Source organism: Galeopterus variegatus, unplaced genomic scaffold, assembly GCF_000696425.1.
Source record: "Galeopterus variegatus unplaced genomic scaffold, G_variegatus-3.0.2 Scaffold5322, whole genome shotgun sequence".
In the NCBI taxonomy this organism is placed as follows: Eukaryota; Metazoa; Chordata; class Mammalia; order Dermoptera; family Cynocephalidae; genus Galeopterus; species Galeopterus variegatus.
Genome location: NW_007731433.1, coordinates 62653 through 82509, shown reverse-complemented (window position 1 = coordinate 82509; position 19857 = coordinate 62653). Strand labels below are relative to the sequence as shown.

Genomic DNA, 19857 nt, shown 5'->3' with positions numbered 1-19857 from the left:
GTTTATCCCTAAGTGGGGAAGGATCCAGGGGTTAGTTACCTAACACCTGCGTTCCCATGCCCGCTTCTGACAATATCGATTCACAGCCACACATGCATGCACGTGTACACATGATACCACTGGCACAAATACACCACATTCTCAGATGTTCTGTCTGCCTAGCCCTGCTCAGACATGGAGGCCAAGAACCCTGGATGTTTGCCTTGGTTTCTACCAGTTAGAACCAGGACAGAGTATCAGGAGTCCTGCCCTCCCACCAGGAGGGGCCTAGAATGGTCCCCCACCTGGGAAGCTCGTTCCAGCCACACTCTGGCCTTGGCTTTCCCCTCTCCTGCTGCTGGGTGCTGAGGGTCCGCCTTGCCTGGCAGCCGAGTCTATGTGGGTCACGATGTGCACACAGCACAAATACACCCATCCGTGAGTATCCAGACACCCCTGTGTAGCCTGTCCCACACCCACATGCATACCCATAGGCACGCTGCTGCTGCTCACATCAGCAGCCAAAAGAACCCTGAACCTTCAAAAGCAGGGCCCCCAGGAGTGAGTCGGTTGTGTTTTCTCGGTGTGTGAGCTGAGGTTTGGGCAGATGAATTTTTCATGAGTTCATGGAAGAGCGGAACCAGAACAGAGGCTGGGGCCGAGCAGGGAGGGGCGGGGGAGGGCAGGCTTCCAGGCTCCTGCTGCTGCTGATTTGGCCTGTGGCTCTGAGAGGCCAGAAAGGTAGTGTCAGGGCTCTGTCCATCTGTCTGTCCAGTGCAAGGCACTCTTAGCAACTAGCCCCAGGGCTCAGGATAGGGGAGGATAGGTGGGTTTCGGGGCAGCCCACACAGAACTGCTTCTTTCTGCCACCTCCAGATTCCAGGGAAAAGAAAGAGGAAGAGAAACCCCTCTCACCAGGGGTCTCAGATCCAGGCCCTGTTCTCTGTGGGCAAAGCAATTTGATGTTCCTGTACTGGAACCTTGGTACCTGCTTGTCACTCAAGGCACGGTTGCCCTGACAACACCCTCCCAGACAGGCAGGGGCCTGTGCTCTCAGCAGAAAGTGCTGGCCGTGATTCAGGCTGCCAGGCTTGGGGGCTGGGTTTTCAGTTGAAACTGCTGGGGCTGGGCCAGGCTGGGCCACTCTCCACCATGGGTGCTGCTGCCCCAGACAGCCCAAGTCTGAGAACATCCCGCAGGGCTCCAGGACATGCAGACAGTGCTGAGCCTTTTGGAAACATTCCCTGGAGCAGCTCTAGGTTTTAGGTGTCCCTAGGCCAGTCCTTGCATGGGAGTGGGCATCCCTCTCTCAGGAGACTCCAAGCACTTTCAGCTCAACACAGAGTTTCTGGGAAGCCCATGTAAAGCTGTGTGTCACCTTCTATCTCCATCAGAGATGCTCTAAAGTAATTCCCTCCATTCCTCTGCCTCTAGGAAAGACTAGGCTTCTCTCACTGCCCCATAGGGAGAAGCAGAGCTGACCCTCCAGTGATCTCTGGGCAGCTGGGAGGGAGAGGGCTGGATCATGGGTCACCCCCAGACCATGTGAGTATCTGATACTGCGTGATGGGGTTGAGATGGCTGGTGGGCCCATCCACAGGCAGTGGGATATCTGCTTGAAGTGAGTCAGTAGCCATGTCAGGGGTAAGGAAATGGGTCCACGGTCAGGGCCAGGAGATCAGACTGTGGCCAAGGCAGGGATAAGGTGGTGGTCGATCTGGAGTTTTGTCTCAGTAGGAGACTAGAGCTATGAGGGGCTCAGAGGTCGTAAATCCCAATGCCTCCAGGGGCCAGTCAGGGAACAAAACTATAAGCAGCAGCCAAGTGTAGACAATAGGGAGGGGTGGGGTCTGTGGTGAGCCAGGGAGTGCCCGCTGGCCTGAAAGGCCTTCAATGTGAAGTCAAAGTTCGTAATATAATGCACCCTGTGCTAGAGACCACCTGTGTTTCCATGGTCAAGGGTCAGTCTTTGGTGAAGTTCAGTGCTCTGCCTGTGGACGGAGGCAGAGGTTTTCTCTAGAACACTCACTCTGCATGCTGTGTTAAACCTGAGCTTCCTGGGGATTGGATTTGTACTCAACAACAATGAATAACCACTGAGCAACCACTTGGCACTCACTCTGTCCATTTATATTTATCAGTCTCTCATCCTCTCAACTCTGTCAAGAAGGTATTATTATCACCTCTCTTTTTCAGATGTGGAAAGTGAGGCATGGGGCAGGTAAGCAATTTCTCAGGGCCGTACAGCAGCCTATGGTAAAGCCAGGACTCCAAAGGTCTGTGCTCTTAACCATCACACAGTTCCGCCCCTGTGTCCTGGTCACACTGCATGTCCCAAAGAGCTGCTGGGCTCATGTCTGTCCAGATGCTTGCAGCTAAGGGGCAGTGGTCCTGGCTACAGCCAAGAGGGGCTTCTCTCCTGCCCTATCCTCTGGAGTGCTTGGGAGCCAGCTGGGGGTGGGACCTCCGGTGACCAAGTGAGTACAGCAGGACAGGGACCTTTGCAAGAAACTGTGAGCACTCGCAGATCAAGATCATGGGGCATCTGCCAGATTCTGCCTGTGCAGAAGGGTTTTACACCCTTGAGATCAGGCTGCTGCCTTTAAGTAAAATTTAACCCTGGGGCCTTTCAGAGTGCTTGTATTTTGCGTCCTTTTGGTGAATTGTCCGTGGCTGGCTTCATTCTGTTTAGAGTATTGTGTTGTGACCGAACCTCCTTAGCTCATTTAATCATCTCTTCACCTAATCTCTTAAATCATACGAGTTTCACCTTTTTCTAATCCTGCCTTGTGAAAAGTGTTTTATTTATATCTCACATTTTATGCAGCTCTGCTTTTAATCTTTTACCACCTTTTTATGATTTTATTTTTACCCTTTTATATTTTAGCTTTGTCACACTTTTATCCTTTTGCTTTTTGACATTTTGGTTTTACATTTTTTACCTTGTCTAGTCAGAGCTATAAATTATTTAATTTTTCATCTTTCTTAATATCGTTCCTTTTCATCTCATTCCTTATCTTCATTTTCTCTTTATTATTTTCCCTTTTAGCCTTTTTATTTTGTTCTCTGTTAACTCTCCTTTTATCTTTTCTATTTTTATCCACATCAATCTTCCTTTAATTGCTCATCAGTCTTCACTCTAATCCCTTTGCTTATTTTATTTATTTTTATTTTTTACATTTTTACATTACAGTTTTTCTCCTGTTCCTGTTGAGATCTTTTGACTTACTGGTTTTAGCAATCTCTGATTTTTATATTTGTTTAGTTAACACAAAGTTGATCAATAAAAACTGGCGGGATGTGTGATTGTGAGGAAGATACCAGTGGGGGTCTTTTCCCAAAGAGGGAGTAGGGGTCTCCCCGACCCTCCTCCTGGCTCTGTCAGCAGCTTGTCTGTCAGCACCATGAGATCTCTGTCACCTTGAATGTGGATCCTGTTAATAATCATAACCCTGGGGACTGGTGATGAGACCCACAAGCTAAAACTCCTCTCTAGATGCGGACAGTACCCCTGGTGTCTGCCACTCGCTGGGATTCCTAGAAGAATGACTTTGTTACTATTACATCTGCTATGGTCTGAATTTATGTTCCCTCCAAAGCTCATGTGGAAGCTTGATCCCCAACGTGGCAGTGTTGAGAGGTGAGGCTTTTGGAAGGTGACTGGGTGGTGAGGGCTATGTCCTCAGGAATGGATTAATCCATTCATGGATTAATGGATTAATAGGNCTCATGTGGAAGCTTGATCCCCAACGTGGCAGTGTTGAGAGGTGAGGCTTTTGGAAGGTGACTGGGTGGTGAGGGCTATGTCCTCAGGAATGGATTAATCCATTCATGGATTAATGGATTAATAGGTTACTAGACAGGTGGGTTATCACAGGAGGGGCACTGGTGGCTTTATAAGGACAGCAAGTGAGCACGTTAACATGCTCTTGCCACACTTGCCATGTGATACCCTGTGCTGCCTCAGGACTCTGCAGAGAATTTCCACCAAGAAGGCTCCCACCAGATGTTCTCTCTTGACCTTGGACTTCCCAGTCTATGAAACCACAAGAAATAAATTCTTTTTCTTTATAAATCACCCAGTTTCAGGTGTTCTGTTGTAAAATGACAGAAAACTGACAAATACAACATCCCTTCCTGTTCCTTGGCATCCACCACCCAGCCACTGAGCACAAACATGAAGAGTCACACCAGAGGGGGTGGCACAGGACCACCTGCTAGGGCCTGGCTGAGCTGCCTGTGGTGGGGGAGCAGGTGGAGCAACGCTGTTCCAGCACGTGGAAGGGGCCCAGGGCATGAGACCATCTGCTCCAGGTTCTATTCTGTTGCAGCCTTACTTCACCCAAAGTGGGATGAGCTCCCTTTTGGAATAACCTCAGCACGTGGTCCTTACAAACACACTTGCTTTATTATGACAAGAAGCTGACTAGGACCAGTCTTCATTCAGAATGAACTACGCTGTGACTGGGCTGCCTTCCCCCGAGATGGCCCGGCTTGGGTCCCCAAGAGCAGGGCTGTGTCTCTGAGGGGGTCTGTCCTGAGCCTTTGGACACCATGAAGCCTTCCAGGAGGGACTGGAGCATGTGGAGTGGGAGCAACACTGGTTAGTAAAAAGGGGCCAGCAGCCTGGGTCTGTCCTCCTGTCCCCCTGAGCTCCGAGGTGCTGAGAACCTGGGAGAGCCCAAGAGTCCTTTCTTGGGCTGAAATGGGTCAGGAGAAGGAGGGCACTGTTTGGTCCTGGGGAGTGGAGGGAAGATGGGATGCAAGTCCATTTGGGTGGCCGTGCCTGGCAGCCACTGGGCAGTGTGGCAGGATACTGTAGAGTGTGGCAGGAATATAGGCTCCCAGCACCCACTGGGCACTCTGGGCATGGCCACAGCACCCAGCTCAGCTGGGGTGAATTGTGGGGAGGCGCCTTTCCCTAAGTCCTGTTGCAACAAGAGTGGCCCTCTTACTTTCACCTCCAGCCTGGATCCTACAAGACATCGGGGCAGAGTGTGGGTGGGGGTACGATGCAGAGTGCGGGGTCTTCCACCTGCATCCGTGAGCAGAGTTGCTGTGTTCCTCCTGCTCTCTACGAGTTTCTGAGTGACCCTAGATGTTTCCACTTTCCTGCAGCCCCCTTGCCACCATCTTCTGGCCTCCCAGCAGCCTCATAAGAGGTACCCCGGCTGTGACAGGTGGCGGGGATGGGGGTCTCTCTCTCCAGCCAAGATGGCCAATTCCCTGCCCCCACCCCCCAGTCAGACAGTCCTTCCTGCAGGGGCTGCAGCTCTTACCAGCACTGTGGTGACGACGAGTGACCTGTTTGTCAGAGAGTCGGTGACATTGGGGCCTCGGCCTTTGGCAACCTCTGTGATATTGAGCCCATCGGCAGGACTCCAAACCCCAACCTGGATGGACAGACAGACAGAAAACAGGGTTCCGAGTCCTCAGTCTACCCATCCTTTCTCCACATCGACCAGACCATCATCTCATTCTCATTCGTCATGAGAATCATCATCACTGCTAATGTGACTTGAGCTAACTGTTCTAAAGATATCCCTGCTGCCTTCCCTCCATACCCCACCCCCGGGAGGCCCCCAGTGCAATGTGTTAAATCTCCTGAATTCTGCCACCTCCCCTTGCTAGCAAGCCCATCACAGCTGAAAGGGAAAGCACAGAGGGAGAGAGACAATGCAAAGGCAGCCCCAGGGATCCCAGGGGAAGGCAGCCTGGGGCTGAGCAGATGCCAAGTGGGCAAGGGTTGGGGAAACCAGGGGTCCTAGGTCAGGGCTGGGTCCTGCCTGGGGACATCTCCTGGGGAAGACCCTGTCCACCCAGCTGTTCTCTGCGCCAGTGCCAGCTCCCGGCCCCAGGGATCCCAGGGGAAGGCAGCCTGGGGCTGAGCAGATGCCAAGTGGGCAAGGGTTGAAGAAACCAGGGGTCCTAGGTCAGGGCTGGGTCCTGCCTGGGGACATCTCCTGGGGAAGACCCTGTCCACCCAGCTGTTCTCTGCCCCAGTGCCAGCTCCCTGGCACCAGTACCTTTCAAAGCCCAGGATGGGCCTGAAACAAGGGAGCTGTTCACTAAACATTTGTGCACCGAGTAAATGACCATGAGATGTGTCATGTCCAGGAAGGCAGGCTGGGGTAGAGGCTGGTCTTTATGGCAGTTTCAGGGCTGGCAGTAAAAGTGAGGGGGATGAACCTCCCTGGGGGCCTTGGATGCCACTGGGTTGCAAGGCAGTTTGCCTTGTGGTTTTACTTCTAAAGTTGGCAGATAACCTGGCCAATGTGGCATCATCTCTCCCCCCACAGCATCCTTATTGATATCAGGTCTGAGGCTGGATGGAGGAAAGGAAAGGTCACGTTTACAAATTGTCCTAAAGCCCTGGGCTGCTTGAAGGTCCTTTTTGATCTAACTTTGCCCAGCTCTGGTCAGCTCAGCTCCTTTCTCTCAAGGAAGGCATCAGCATGCCCACTCTGTCCTTGGCCCAGTTGGGGGTACTCTGGAAACTTAATCAATTAAACAGAGAGGCCAAATGCAAACACCCCATTCAGAGAGCTGTGCAAAGCAGATAGCAGGGAGACATGTAATTACGCTTGGGTAATTCTGCCTTAATCCTCCCAAAGCCACCGGCTGGAGCTGGCTGGATCAGCTATGACCCGGCTTAGCAAACAGAAGTGATAATATGGGAGGCAGAATGGCTGTGTTTGGGGGCTCAGCAACCTCTCAGGGCAGGATCTCTGCCTACGTAGACTACCCAGAGCCCCAAGGAGAGGAGACAGGTGCACAGCACAGAAGAGGCTCTTCTCTAAAGTGGGCCGAGCTCAGAGCCAAGCTCAGCACGAGGGTGCCTAGCATAGCCTCCGGGTGCAGGAGGTGCTCAACAGACATCTGTCCAGAGGCTGCATGAGCAGCAGGACCCTCACCCCAGCAAGCGTATGCTGAGCTCTGACTGCACGCCCTGCTAGATACCAGTGCCCTGGGGATGTGAGGACAGTCAGGACTGAGGATGTGAGAAAAGTCACCTGCGGAGGCTGTCTGCTCACAACCTGGGAGGCTGTGACTAGGAGCCTCTGGTGGGTGCCTCTGCAGGCCAACTTTTGTCCAGGAATAAGAGAAAGAGTTTTTCTTGAGTATTAGCTGTGGTCAATTTGTATCAGCTGCCTGGAAGGCTGTTGGGAGAAGGATGCTGCAGGTGGGCTCAGATGGAAAGAGGGCTCCAATGATCAATTACTGACGCCTGCCATGGGCTTGGGAGTGGGAAGTGGTGGCATGTGTGCCATCTAATTGCCATCCCTAGGATTTCAGGGTATCCCCAGAGATAAACAGCTGAGAGAGCCAAAATGCAGCAGCAACCTGAGTGAATGCTGTATTCACTGCAGTCCTGCTAGAGGAGGAAGGGCATTCTCCATCACCGCAGGGGCTTAAATAGAAACTGGAAGATCGCTTGATGAGAACTCATATAGTTTGTATGGGGTTGAACCAAATGGCCTCCATGAGCTTAGGAGTGGAGGCCACAGCCCCTGTCCTTAAGGAACTGATGCTATATGTGGCATGGAATAGTTGCAGAGGAATGAGGGGTTTCTCCAGCCAACCCCTCCCTGCACAGTGGCCTCCATGAGTCAGTGGGAAACTCAGCAGTGAACGCACTCATCAGGGCCACAAAGGGCAATGAGGCCTGCACTGTGAGCCAGGCAGAGCCAGGTCTGTGTCCGAGGGACAGAAGCCACATCCTATAAGCCAGGGTCACAGTGTGGCAAAGGCCTGGAGGTACAGAAGGCAGGGCGTGTGACTGAACCGTGGGGCATGTTTCAGGGAGCATTGGAAACTAGGCCAGCAGAGACTGGTTTGAGGCATTTCTTGGAGAGCCTCAAAGGCCTAGGGGAGGGGCTGAAGCTTAATGACTTGAGGCAGTTTCAGAGCAGGATAGAGCTGTGTTTGGGGAAGCCTCATCTGTGTGTACCCTCGGGTTGGCTGGAGGGTTCAAGAGTGGAGGTGGGGAAACCAGGGCAGGATGTTACAATAACCATGTAAGAAGTCTGAACCAGGGCAGTGCTGGGGAGGAGAGGAACCAGACTCCTGAAGGCCCAGAGGCATGGGAAGTGGCCCCTCCACTCTCTTGGCCTCTGCTCCCTGCACTTTACAGAACTCACCTTGCAAGGATGGAGAGGTACTCTTGTGGCTCTCAGGGACCAGCTTACAGTGGGGCAGGTGTGGCTGAGTCCCCCTGGCCCTAGGTCCCAGAGGATGCTGAGAATCAGGGGTGCGTGTTAAATCCCCTTCCTTAGCCTAGAAGCCTGACTTTGACAGAATATGCTGAAGGTTCCCAGGGGTCAGACTGGCCTCATTAAAACATTTCCATGTTAGTCAGATGGAAGGCCCCAGCCCCAGCCTTGGAAAGGGCCCACTTTCCTCGTCCAAACTCTCTGGAGTCATAGAGGCCTTAGAAGCCTGAAGTGGAAGAGGTCAGAATCCATGTACTTCAACCTTTTTCCAAAGGTAAGAATCACCTCCAGTCTCCCAGACAAGCAATTGCTCTGTCTTTGCCTAAATGCCTCCAGTGCCAGTGAGCTCCCTACTCGCCAGGCAGGCACACCTGGGTGGTTAGAAAGGTGGTTTACCCAAGGATGTGTCTGTCCTACTCATGACAGCCCTGCAGGGACTTAGAGACAGCCTGTTCTCCCCACAAGCCTTCTATTATGTTTCCCAGGCAAAGCATCTCCGACGGCGTTGCTCAGAGTGAAGTTGCAGGTGTTCACCGTAGCTAGGACACTGGCTTCTGCACCCCCCAGTCTGACCAGGCCTTCGTATCCTCTGGTGGACCCACAGAGGCACAAGCCATGCTGGATCACATTGAGCCCTGAGGGGGCAGCTGGACTGGGTCCTGCCCCTGCCTCTGGGCCTCTCTGGGGCCTGCCGTGGGGGGTTACGGAGGCCCTGCCCCTCTGCCTGACCCCCTCTCCTGAGCTACGCACCTTCTCCAGGCCATCCTCCTTCAGGCTGATGATGTCCAGATCAAAATCTGTCCGCAAGCCACTTGTTTTGTTGAAAACAATCCGTCCAGTTAATCCTTCCCATTGAGCCTGAGAAGGGGAGAGGGCAGAGAGGCAATTCCTCAGGCTCATAAATCATCATTCGGTACAACTGTACAATGCTTCATTTTAATTACTCCTTGCACTGATACTGCTCCCCCAAGACCATGATTAATTAATAATCACCTCCATCATTGCTCGGGCTGCAGTGCGAGCCAGCGATTTCCATAAATTCTATTATGCTCTTTAGCCAGCCTTACATTTGCACCTTCTCGTGTACAACATCGATCTCGGATGCGCTCAAATGAGCCCCCGCCTCGAAGCCATGGGAAGGGGGAGCCCGTGTCAGATCCCTGGAGAGGGGCAGAGAGGCAGGCGGGCAGAGCTGGGGCAGGAGAGACCCGCCAGGAGGCAGAAAAGCCAAAGGGCTAAGCTGGCCCTGGCTATGAAGTCAGACACTTGGAGTAGGCCCCAGAGAGACGGGGGAGACCGAGGTCACCTCCATGCCCCCAGCCTCAGCGCCATGCATGTTGTTGTTAAAAACGCTGAGGTCAGAACGCTGGGTTCAACCATGATTAGCAGTGTGACCCTAAGAATTTCATCTCACCGTTGCCTCAGTTTTCTTATCTATAAAATGGAACTAATAATACTATCCATCTTACCAAAATACTACGAGGATGAAATGAGATAAATCGTGTAAAATACTGAGAACAGTGCCAGGCACAACATGAGCCCTGAATAAATGGTGGGTTTTGTTATTTTTTGTTGTCATTAATATCATTAACACAGACAGAAGCAGGTAGAGGTTTGGGCAGATCTAAACTGTAGAAAGCTCCATCTTCTAGATCAGGGGTTGGCAGACTATGGCTGATGGGCCTAAGTGGCCCCTGTCTATTTTTGTGAACAGTTTATCAGCTCACAGACATGCCCTTGTGTTTACGTATTGTCTTCAGTCGCTTTTACACTGCCTGGCTCGCAAAGCCTATTTTCTATCAGCCCCTATTTACAGGGAAAGTTTGCTGACTCCATTCTAGATAGTGTCTTTCCTGTGGCCCAGAGCATTAACTCCACGACGTTCACACTGTTCATGTCATAGAACCTCTGCAGCAGCAGCCCTGGGAGGCAGGCCAGGTGAGGATCATAATCCCTATTCAACAGAAGGGGAAGCAAGCCTGGTGGAGGCTGGGAGTCAGTGGGGCTCACACAGTGAATAAGAGGTAGAGGCAAATCGAACTAGGGGTCCCGGGCCCCCCCACCCCTCAGTCTGGACCTGTTTCCCTCCTCTTCCTCCGGCATGGACTTAGGATGGTAGTCAGTAGCAGTTAAACACCCAAACTTCCTGTGTCTGGGAGAACACACCCCACACATCCTGGAGTCCTTAGGAACAAAGGTGGGCTGGAGGCCAGAGGATGGGAGAAAACCTGGGAGCTCGCACACCCAGCCTGGGCTGGAGCAAGGGTGGGGGAGGCAGGGGCCGTCCAGAGAGGAGGCAGCAGGACGGCTGAATATGGGAAGCCTGGCTCCAAGCCTTGCTTTGCCACATTGGGTCCCTACTCACACTGGGGCCATGCTCCTTTGCAGATTCCGAGAAAGGCTCCCCAGCTCCTTCCTGGGGACCCATGCATACACTCACAATTCAACCTACATGTTCATGGGTTCACAGATCCATCCCAAACTAAGCACTTGGCAGCTCTAAGGTACTGCAAAGTCTTCAGGATAGATGGGTAGATGGGCAAATGGGCATACTAATTCAGGCAGAGAAGCAGCGCCTTGGAGGTGCCTGGGAGGCTGGAAAATAGATGTGGTTAGAACGTAGGCTTTGCACAAGTGCTTTAACCTCTTTGATCTTTAGGAAAGGAAAAGTGACTACTTCACAGGTATTAGAAAATGTGTATAAAGTGCTTAGCACAATGCCTGCATAGACAATCACGATTAAGTGAAATAGATTATTATTACTCCTTTGTTGCTTTCACCCATGGAGCTCCCTTGCATTAGGGCTGGCCCTTGGCTGGGGAGGGAGGGGTGGTCACTTGGGCCAAGGCCCAAGGCCCCAGTAGAGAGCTGATCCCAGAGGGCTAGTACCCTTCTCTGCATGAGCTCACTGAGTGCTCACTGTGATCCTGCCTCCCGGTTTACAGATGCAGACACTGAGGCTCAGAGAGGGACTGAGATAAGCAGGTTCCAAATACCAGTGGGGCAGGGCAGATTCTCTTGCTGCTGCAGTAGCAGAGTTGAAAGGCCTGGGGTCACGGCGCCCAAGGTGCAGCGGAGAGAGTTTACATGGAGCCCAAGGAGCTGGGACCAAGGGGTTGGGACAGAGATAAAAAGATGCATCAGAGCAAGTGGAAACCGCTGTTTATGACTTCACAGGCAGGCTCAGCTTCCCCCAGGCTGGCTCCCCCAGGCCCTCCACCTTCCCCTCCTCTGCAGCCCCCACACCCTTGGGCTATCTCCTGGCCCCCAGGGAAAAACACAGCAGGGGCCTTCAAACTTGTACTCTGAAGGGAGCCTTTCTCCCTGTCAGCTACAGAGGAATTAAATGCCAGCAGGTGTGTGGCCTATCTATGGGCGGGTGGGCAGGGGCAGGGCAGGGAGCCGCTGGCAGCTCCTCCCCGTGACATTTCCCGGCCTGCCCGCCCCCTCTAGCCCGTGCTCAGGACTTGCTAAATGAAAGATGCTTCACACGCTCTGAACTCCGGCCTGGTATTTTCCAGCTCCTCTCGGAAATGCCAAGTCTTTAAAATGATTTACTGTCACGCAGTCAGATACGGAGACAGGCAACTTGGAAATGGTCCAAGGGAAGACTGTGTGCTGGACTCAGGCAGGGTGCCCGGGTTCTGGTCTTGGCCACTGTGGGACCATGGGCCAGCCATGTGGCTAATCTGGGCCTCAGCCTCCACAGCCCTACCATCTTCTAGATCAGGGGTTGGCAGACTATGGCTGATGGGCCTAAGTGGGCAAGGTGGGCAGGTGGGGGCGCGGGGGGAGAAGCCAGCCTTCCCTTGGCTGAGGAGAGATGGCAGCGGAGGAGGTGGAAGTAGAGAGGAAGGAGCAAAGCAGAGTTGCAACCTGTTAAAAACTGCCCAGTCAGGCGCTGTCCTGAGTACTCCACACACAGCACAACCCGTTTGACCCCCGCACAACCCTCTGAGAGACGTGCTACTGTGATCTCCATTGTACACAGAAGGATGCCGGGGCACAGAAAAGTTCAGGAGCTTGCCCAAGGTCACACAGTTACAAAGTGCCTAAGCTTCCAAGCCACTTTTGCTGGTCCCTTAGGCTCCCAAATCTCCCCACTGAGCCAGAGGAGGGACAGGGCAGCATTGTGGTCTAGGTCACCGAGACGTTCATGGCAGCCTAGGAGGGAGGTGTCAGGAAAGGGGAGTCAGGTCATAGACTTCTCTGAGTGCAAGCCAACGGTCACCCAGTCAGCCAGGCCTGCTCAGGGCTTCGCACAATGGGACGTCCTCTGCAGTTCTGATGGGTTGGGTGAAAAGGGACTGTCACGGACTTCTTATATGAAAACATCTGCTACTGGAGTCCCTTCTTGGGGTGAGGGAACGAGAGCCAAGGACTTAATCGCTCCCTCACAATGAGCTTGAGCTGGTGTTTGCCGGGCGAGGAAACTGACACTCAGGGTATCCCATAACTTGTCTTAACCTGTGAGAAGGGGTAGAGATGAGATTCAAAGGCATGTGTCCAGCTATAAAGCCTATGTCATATCCACATTCCTTCTAACATTGTCCTAACACACAGGAGGGGCTGTCATCGGTGTCTTCCTGAAGCAGGAATAGTGAACTCGGGAGCTCAGAGAAGCTGAGCTGGCAAGGTCCTCTGTTAACTGTCCTCACAGAGCCACCTTCCTTTGCATGTGGCATTGCACTCATCAATGTGATGACTTGATGACTGCCTGCCGCCCCCCAGGTTGTGAGCTCCGTGTGTGGGGGGGGCTCGACTCTTTTAGCCCCATTGGCCCTCAGTGCACAGTTCAGTGCCTGGCACCCAGCAGCCCACAACAAAAGGCTGTTGAATGAATGAATAAACTCCCAAGGCAGCTGCCTTGTTTCTGCTCCATGGTGTCACAAAGAGATCATCTATCCGGAGCCCTCCTAGAGGGCTTCCCCTAGCTGCCCTGGGTGTTGCCCTGGACACGGTCACTCCCTCTGGCCCAGAATAACCCTGTCTAAATCTCATCCTCCAGAGCCTTCCTCGTGTACCGTTTACTGGGATCTGACTCTACCCAAGTCCTGGGCTAGGGGCTTTCCACAAAGTTCACTCTGTCTTCCCAGCAACCTTTGAGGCAGGCACTCTTACTATCCCAAACTGAGGATCGAGGAGTTAATCATCTTACCCAAAGTCACACAGCTAGTTGGAAGAAGCCAAGAGGAAAGCCCAGGCCTCAGCTTCCCCACCCATAAAATGGGAACAATAAACCCTGCTGTCCACAGCTTACAAGGACAATGGCAGACAGAGAAGCATTTGAAATTAAAAGTTGCCATTGTGTGTTTCCACGGTCATCTTCAGCAGCGGGACAGATTTCATGTTCTCTGGTTCCTCTGAAATCAGCTCCGTGGATGGGGCATCTCCACAGTTGCCATGGCACCTAGGGAGCAGGGTCCTCACAAGTTTGTGAGGCTGATGGTTATTTCTTGTGCCTCCTCTGCCCCAGGCACTGCACTAAGCCCTTTCCACGTGGTGTCTCATTTCATTTTCATGGCATTCCTGTGAGTGGACATGCTCCATATCCCCCTCTCACAGATGAGGCTACTGAGGCCCAGCAAGGTTGTCCAGCTTGCCCAAGGGCACACAGCCAGGAAGCAAAGACCCTCACCTACTGTACTGTACAGCCTGTGATGTGCCCCCTGCTGACAGCACTGACCACCTACTGAGCACTTACCACATGCCAAGCACCCTGTGAGATTGTTCTCTTGAGCCCATTTTCACCTAAGGAAATTGAGGCTCAGAGATATGAAGCAACTTGCCTGAGTTCATACGGATTAGAAATCAGTTCTGTCTGAAAAGAAATCTACCCTATGACCCAGCTATCTCACTACCGGGTATATACCCAAAGGAAATGAAATCAATATATCAAAAATACACCTGCACTCCCATGTTCATCACAGCACTATTCACAATGGCCAAGAGATGGAATCAACCTAAATGTCCATCAGTGGATGAATGGATAAAAAACCCATGGTATGTATACACAGTGGAATACTACTCAGCTATAAAAAATGCTATCCCATCATTTGCAGCAGCATGGGTGGAACTGGAAACCATCATGTTCAGTGAAGTAAGTCAGGCAGAAAAGGACAAATACTACATGATATCACTGTTGTGTGGAATCTTTAAAAAAAAGTGATTCTCACAGAAGTAGATAGTAGAATAATGATTACCAGAGGCGGGGTTGGGGGGTGAGGAGAAGGGGTGGGCTAACGGGTACAAAACCATGCTGTCTACCCTAAGTGCATCACTGTGCAATACACGCATGTATTGAAACAACACACTGTACCCCACAAATATGTACAAGTAAATGTTAAAATATTTTGGATAAAAAAAGAAGTAAAATAAAACAAAATTTTCCAACAACAACAAAAAGAAATCAGTTCTGTCTGATTCCCAAATCTGGGCCCTCCACCACCCTGCTGCTCGGAGCACCAGCAGCCCCAGAGAGATGTCGTGGTGGGGGGCAGTGGGGGGACACTCACCTCCTTGATGAAGTTCATGAAGCGGCCGCCAAAGCGCCAGGCCTTGTGCCGATGGCACTGCAGGGAGTTCACGGTCATCTGGGGCGCCCGCTGGTAGCACACAGACACGATGTGGACGGCGTCGTACAGTAAGGCCGCGTCGGTCTGGAGAGATGGCACAGGCCAGCCTGAAAGCAGCTCCCGAGCCCCTGGAGTCCTCGTCCCACCCTACGGTCTCCTTTCCCTTCCCCGCCACAGACACGCAGTGTCCCAGTGAGGGAAAAGGCCCTGGGGCCCTAGAGGTGACCCTGTCCCTGCCCCTGGTGAGAGGCCAGGCTTGGCTGACTCCACTGCTCTGCAGACACCCAAGTGCCACCCTGTGCGGCTCAGACCTTTTCCTGCCAGTCCCTCCCACCCCCACCCCGTCACCCTGTGCTGTAACCGAGGCCCTGATCATACTTCTTCTTTCCTGCCTCCTCAGCCCTCACATCTGCTGTTCCTGTAACCATGTGTTCACACACGTGTACCACCCGCCCCAGATGGGCCCTCGCGGTGGGACTGTGTCTGATCCATCTTTGTGTCCCCAGCTCCTAGCTTAGGGTCTGGGAGACACAGGGAGGGCCTTAAGAAGAGGGGTGATGGGAGGGAGGGGAGAAGGAAGGCAGGGGCTGCCGCTGGGGTCTGGCCACCCCCACTCCGTACCATCATCACTCCATCCAACAGGCCAGACTCTGCCCGGGGAGCCGCCTGCAGCCGCTCCATGGACCACTTCTCCACAATGGCTGAGACGTGGGGGTTGTCCACATTGAGGATCCGGAAGCCGGTCAGGTTCACCCCTGAGTAGCGGTAGGGCTCCAGGTCTAATGCGTAGAGATCCTGGACAGAGAGAGGGTGTGGCCTGAGGCTGCGACTCCCTGCAGAGGCCGCCCACAGCGGCGATGGAGCAGCCCCAGCAGCACTGGCCTTGGAGCTCAGGTTTGCCGGGTGACCGGCCCCTCATGCTAACTGTGGGGCCTCAGCCTGCACCTTCATCTCCAAAATGGGGACCATTTCTCCTTTATAGGACCCAGTGGAGCAGTTCACGTAAAATGCGCAACCTCACACATCAAAGAAGCTCAATAACCCTGTTGGGGGAGACCCACTTTGGAAAGACAAAACCCTCCCGAGTTACCAGGAGGGAGGTTGAAGGGAGCATTTTATCCCCTAAAAGAGGGTATTTAAACATAGTCTTTTCTGCCTAGGACTCAAGAGTACTGCTACCCCCTCATCCAGCCAGCCCCCTCAGCCCCTGCCTCCTAGAGGCCCCTGACCAGCGGTCAGCCTGCCTGTCCAGGGCCGGGTGGCATCCAGCCTGGTGCAATGAGCAGGTGCTGCCTGAAGGTCCAGAACAGGGTCTTAACACAGGGGCAGCCCAGCTCTAGCCCCTCCCGCAGCTCCAGCTCTGAGGGCAAGGTGGGCAGGTGGGGGCGCGGGGGGAGAAGCCAGCCTTCCCTTGGCTGAGGAGAGATGGCAGCGGAGGAGGTGGAAGTAGAGAGGAAGGAGCAAAGCAGAGTTGCAACCTGTTAAAAACTGCCCAGAACTTGGAAATAAGGTGAAAGGAAAAGCCTGTGCTTTCAATATGACAATGAGACGTTGTTTACCAGGCCTGCCCAGGATACATAACTCTCCTGGAGAATTAACCTGGGTTTGACTTCACTGTGAGCCACTGTCCAAAAGCCCAGATTCTGGGTAACTTGTAGATTTTTGTTCAGTAGAAAAGATACAGTTGTGATTTTATTGCCTTGCAGGACATTAAACTGTTTTGCATGTAACCTCGAAATCTGGGCTAGGATCCCCCCAAATCCCTATAAATACCCAATTCCTCAAATGCTCCTGGAGCCAGCTTTACCACCCTACCGGCTCCCTCGTTAGCGGGTGGAATACATCTTTGACTCGTGTTCATTCCACATTGCACGAGACCTGTGGTTTTGACTCCTTGGAATACATGTGAGTACTTTGACAACCTAGACTGGCCCATTTCACTCGTGGGAAACTGTCTTAAGGTCACTGTCTGGGCTCCCTCGTTAGCGGGTGGAATACATCTTTGACTCGTGTTCATTCCACATTGCACGAGACTTGTGGTTTTGACTCCTTGGAATACATGTGAGTACTTTGACAACCTAGACTGGCCCATTTCACTCGTGGGAAACTGTCTTAAGGTCACTGTCTGGGCTCCTCCTCATGTCTTGTCTGTACTTTTCCATGCTCTCCCCCAACTGAGCTGCCTTCCACGCTGGCCCCCAGCCCATCCTCTGTCCTGGGTACCCCCCTCAGCCGCTCCAGTGGTGCTGGGGAAACACTTGGGCTGTGCTTGTCTCTCCATGGCTGCTGCCATCGTGAGTAACATCCAGCCTCACCACAGCCCCAGCTTCCATAAGTCAACGATGGCTCATGAAAATATAATGAGTGATAAAGCAGAGCGATCTTCCACAGCATGCTGGCTTCCTCTGGTCTCTGAGATGTTCCTAATTGATGCTCGACTCCTCCTGTTCCTCCTACACCCCCAAATGGTCTCCTTCTGGTATGCACTGTGTTGGTTTCCTCTCTGAAGGTGTGGGGAGCAGAAGAGAGGTTTGGAGCAGACTTATGACCAGGCAAGAAAGTCTAGTCCCAACCTTGCCCAAACAAATATGGACCTGATTCTAGGCCAGGATTTGGGATGGGGAAGGGACTGGGGAAGAGCAGGAGGCAAGGCTTCAGCATACTGGGGGAGTTCCCACTGAGATGGCCAGAGGGTGTCTACATGGGCCCAATCTCAGTGGGGAGTGGAGGGTTGGCACTGTGCTCAGCCCTGCACGTGGGGTGTATTGTTTAACATTCACAGCCCCCGTGAAATAGGTATTTAACAGTATTCTCTTTTTATAGGTGAGGAAAGAGGGCTGGCAGGGCGAGGTGACTAGCCTGAAGTCAAACAGTTCATATAAGGCAGAGCTGAATTTGCACCCAGGTCTGTTTTGATGGCTCACACGGGCTTGTGAGAGCTGAATGTTAGCATTTCTTCCAACTCTGCCTTCAGCGACATTACATGGGTAGCTTGATATTAGCCATAGTGGGAGTATTTATACCATGGAAACTGGCAAGCATTACAAGTCAGGGTTTTTGTGTTTTGTTTTTGTTTTTTTCCCATTCAGAGAGCTGGTTGTTAAACACTAACTAATACATCATTATCTATCTTATTTAAAAAATCCCTGTGCTCTATGGCCCCAGTGGTTTTTAAACACAAGACACACATCAATATTGTCTTTGGAGATTTTTTTTTATAGAGTATGAGTTTCTGAGCCAAATATTCTTGTTGCCCAAAGTGAAAAGAAGGGCCAGCCAGTCAAGTAGGTCCCTGGGGTACCTAAACATCTCTGGGAAGAGTCTGGAATGTAGAGACTAGTGTTTCATATCCTCATCTCAGGGGGAGCTCTCTGTGGGGCTGGGAGTTAGGAGTGGTTTGGCAAATTGCCTGGGGTAAAGAATGAGACCTTCCCCAAACTGCCTTTGAATGAAGAGGGTCTGGGGAACCGGAGGAATTTTGTTTTGCAGAGTGGTATATGCAAGTTTGGGGCCAGAGCTGAACTGCCAGGGCCACGAAAAGGAGTTCTGCCCCCAGGGGGTGCCCTCCTCACCCTTCCCGGCATGGGGCTCAGCCTCTTCTTCAATTCAATGCCACCCTAATATGTAAGGCTTGAAAGATGCCAAAGCATTAGCCTGCCTAGGGCATCCATGACTCAGTTTACCCTCTCTAGGACCAGAGGCCCATCTGACTCTGCAGGAAGGGTGGCATCTCTGGCTTTGGTGGAGGCATAGGTGCTGGTGAAACCAGCCTTTCCAGTCTCCAGATCCAGCATATGATCTGTTGAGACTTACACAGTGGCTGTAGCCAACCACAGCCTGTGAAGGGGCTTGATGGGGTGGCAGCACTGGGGGCCACCTTCCTCCCTGTTGCTCCCAAGCCTGGCTTAGCTGCAAAGCATTATAGAACTTGCAGCACAGAGTGCCTCCATCCTTGTGACGTCAGGGCTGTGACACTGGGAAGCTGGTGAAGAGGTCTTTGTCCAGTTCCAATTTTTTGTCCAAACTGCCCTGGGCCGAGACCCCAAGTGCTGTACACAGTGAACTGTATGCAACCTTGTTGCTTGGCAAAAAGTTGCATTCTTGATGCCAAATGTTGACACACTGAATTCAGTATCGACGAGGGACCTTTTAGAAACATTCAGCATAACATAATAGACTAATTCATTAGCACCCCATGGGTCTGAATGGGGAGAAGCTGAAGCTTGGAAAACATCGCCTTAAGGAATGACAGATGAAAATATCTTTCCCATGATATAACTGTTATTGCCGGAAAGTGGCATTAATTGTGATTGCTTATCTATTAATTTATTATAATTCTTTTTTCACCTCCAGGCTTTTACCTACACGTGACATGTAGCAGGGGCTCAGCTGGCACTGATTAACGCGGGGTTATCTGGGAATGGCTCAAAGCTGGCTGGAACAGATAATGGTGCTGGGGTAATTAAAATGTCTTCTGTATGAGAGAAGCAAATTTGGAGAATTCTTTAGAGGCAAGGAGTTGGTGACGTGGGTTTCCTAAAGGGAAGGAGATAGATGCTAAATGTCACTGCCCTCCCGAATACAGCCACAACTGACCAATGGGCACAAAGAGAGAGAATCACAAGGTAGAGTCTGAAGCCAAAAGGGCTAGAAGGAGGCTCCTGAAGCTGGAAGCAGGACGTGGGCTGGGGGAGAGGACCCAGGGGGACGCAGCTGATGCCCTGACATGTGGGGGTGCTAGGAGATTCCCTGGTAGACCCCATTGCAGAACTGTTTGCATGACAGGAGCAACACCTCCCTGGAAGGGTCCACTCTTCCTGACACTCAGAGGGGTGTGGGGAGGAAGGGCAGTGGGCTGGAACAGCCATGGCAAGACCAGCAGTCAGGAGCCGATGCCTCTATCACTGATCTGCTGTGAGGCTTCAGGCCAGTCATGCAACCTCCCTGAGGCCAGGTTTCCCCATTGGGCAGTGGGGAGCACAAACTCTACCCTGATGGCCTGGAAGCGATGAAGAGGAAAACCAGCCAATGCAGAGAGGGCTTTGGAACCAGAAAAGAGTGGGTGCTACTGGCAGAGGCTCTGTTCTCCC

General features: G+C 52.4%; 1 protein-coding gene across 1 annotated transcript in view; it reads right to left on the bottom strand.

The window, feature by feature from the left end:
- Positions 1-19857, bottom strand: part of GRIK3 (glutamate receptor, ionotropic, kainate 3) — a 101443-nt gene that overhangs the window by 49039 nt on the left and 32547 nt on the right. The window contains exons 5-8 of the mRNA XM_008589238.1: positions 15389-15562; positions 14708-14851; positions 8943-9050; positions 5259-5372 (exon numbers count right to left, since the gene is read on the bottom strand). Coding sequence (XP_008587460.1) covers positions 5259-5372; positions 8943-9050; positions 14708-14851; positions 15389-15562 — 540 coding nt within the window. The remainder of the gene's footprint in view (positions 1-5258; positions 5373-8942; positions 9051-14707; positions 14852-15388; positions 15563-19857) is intronic.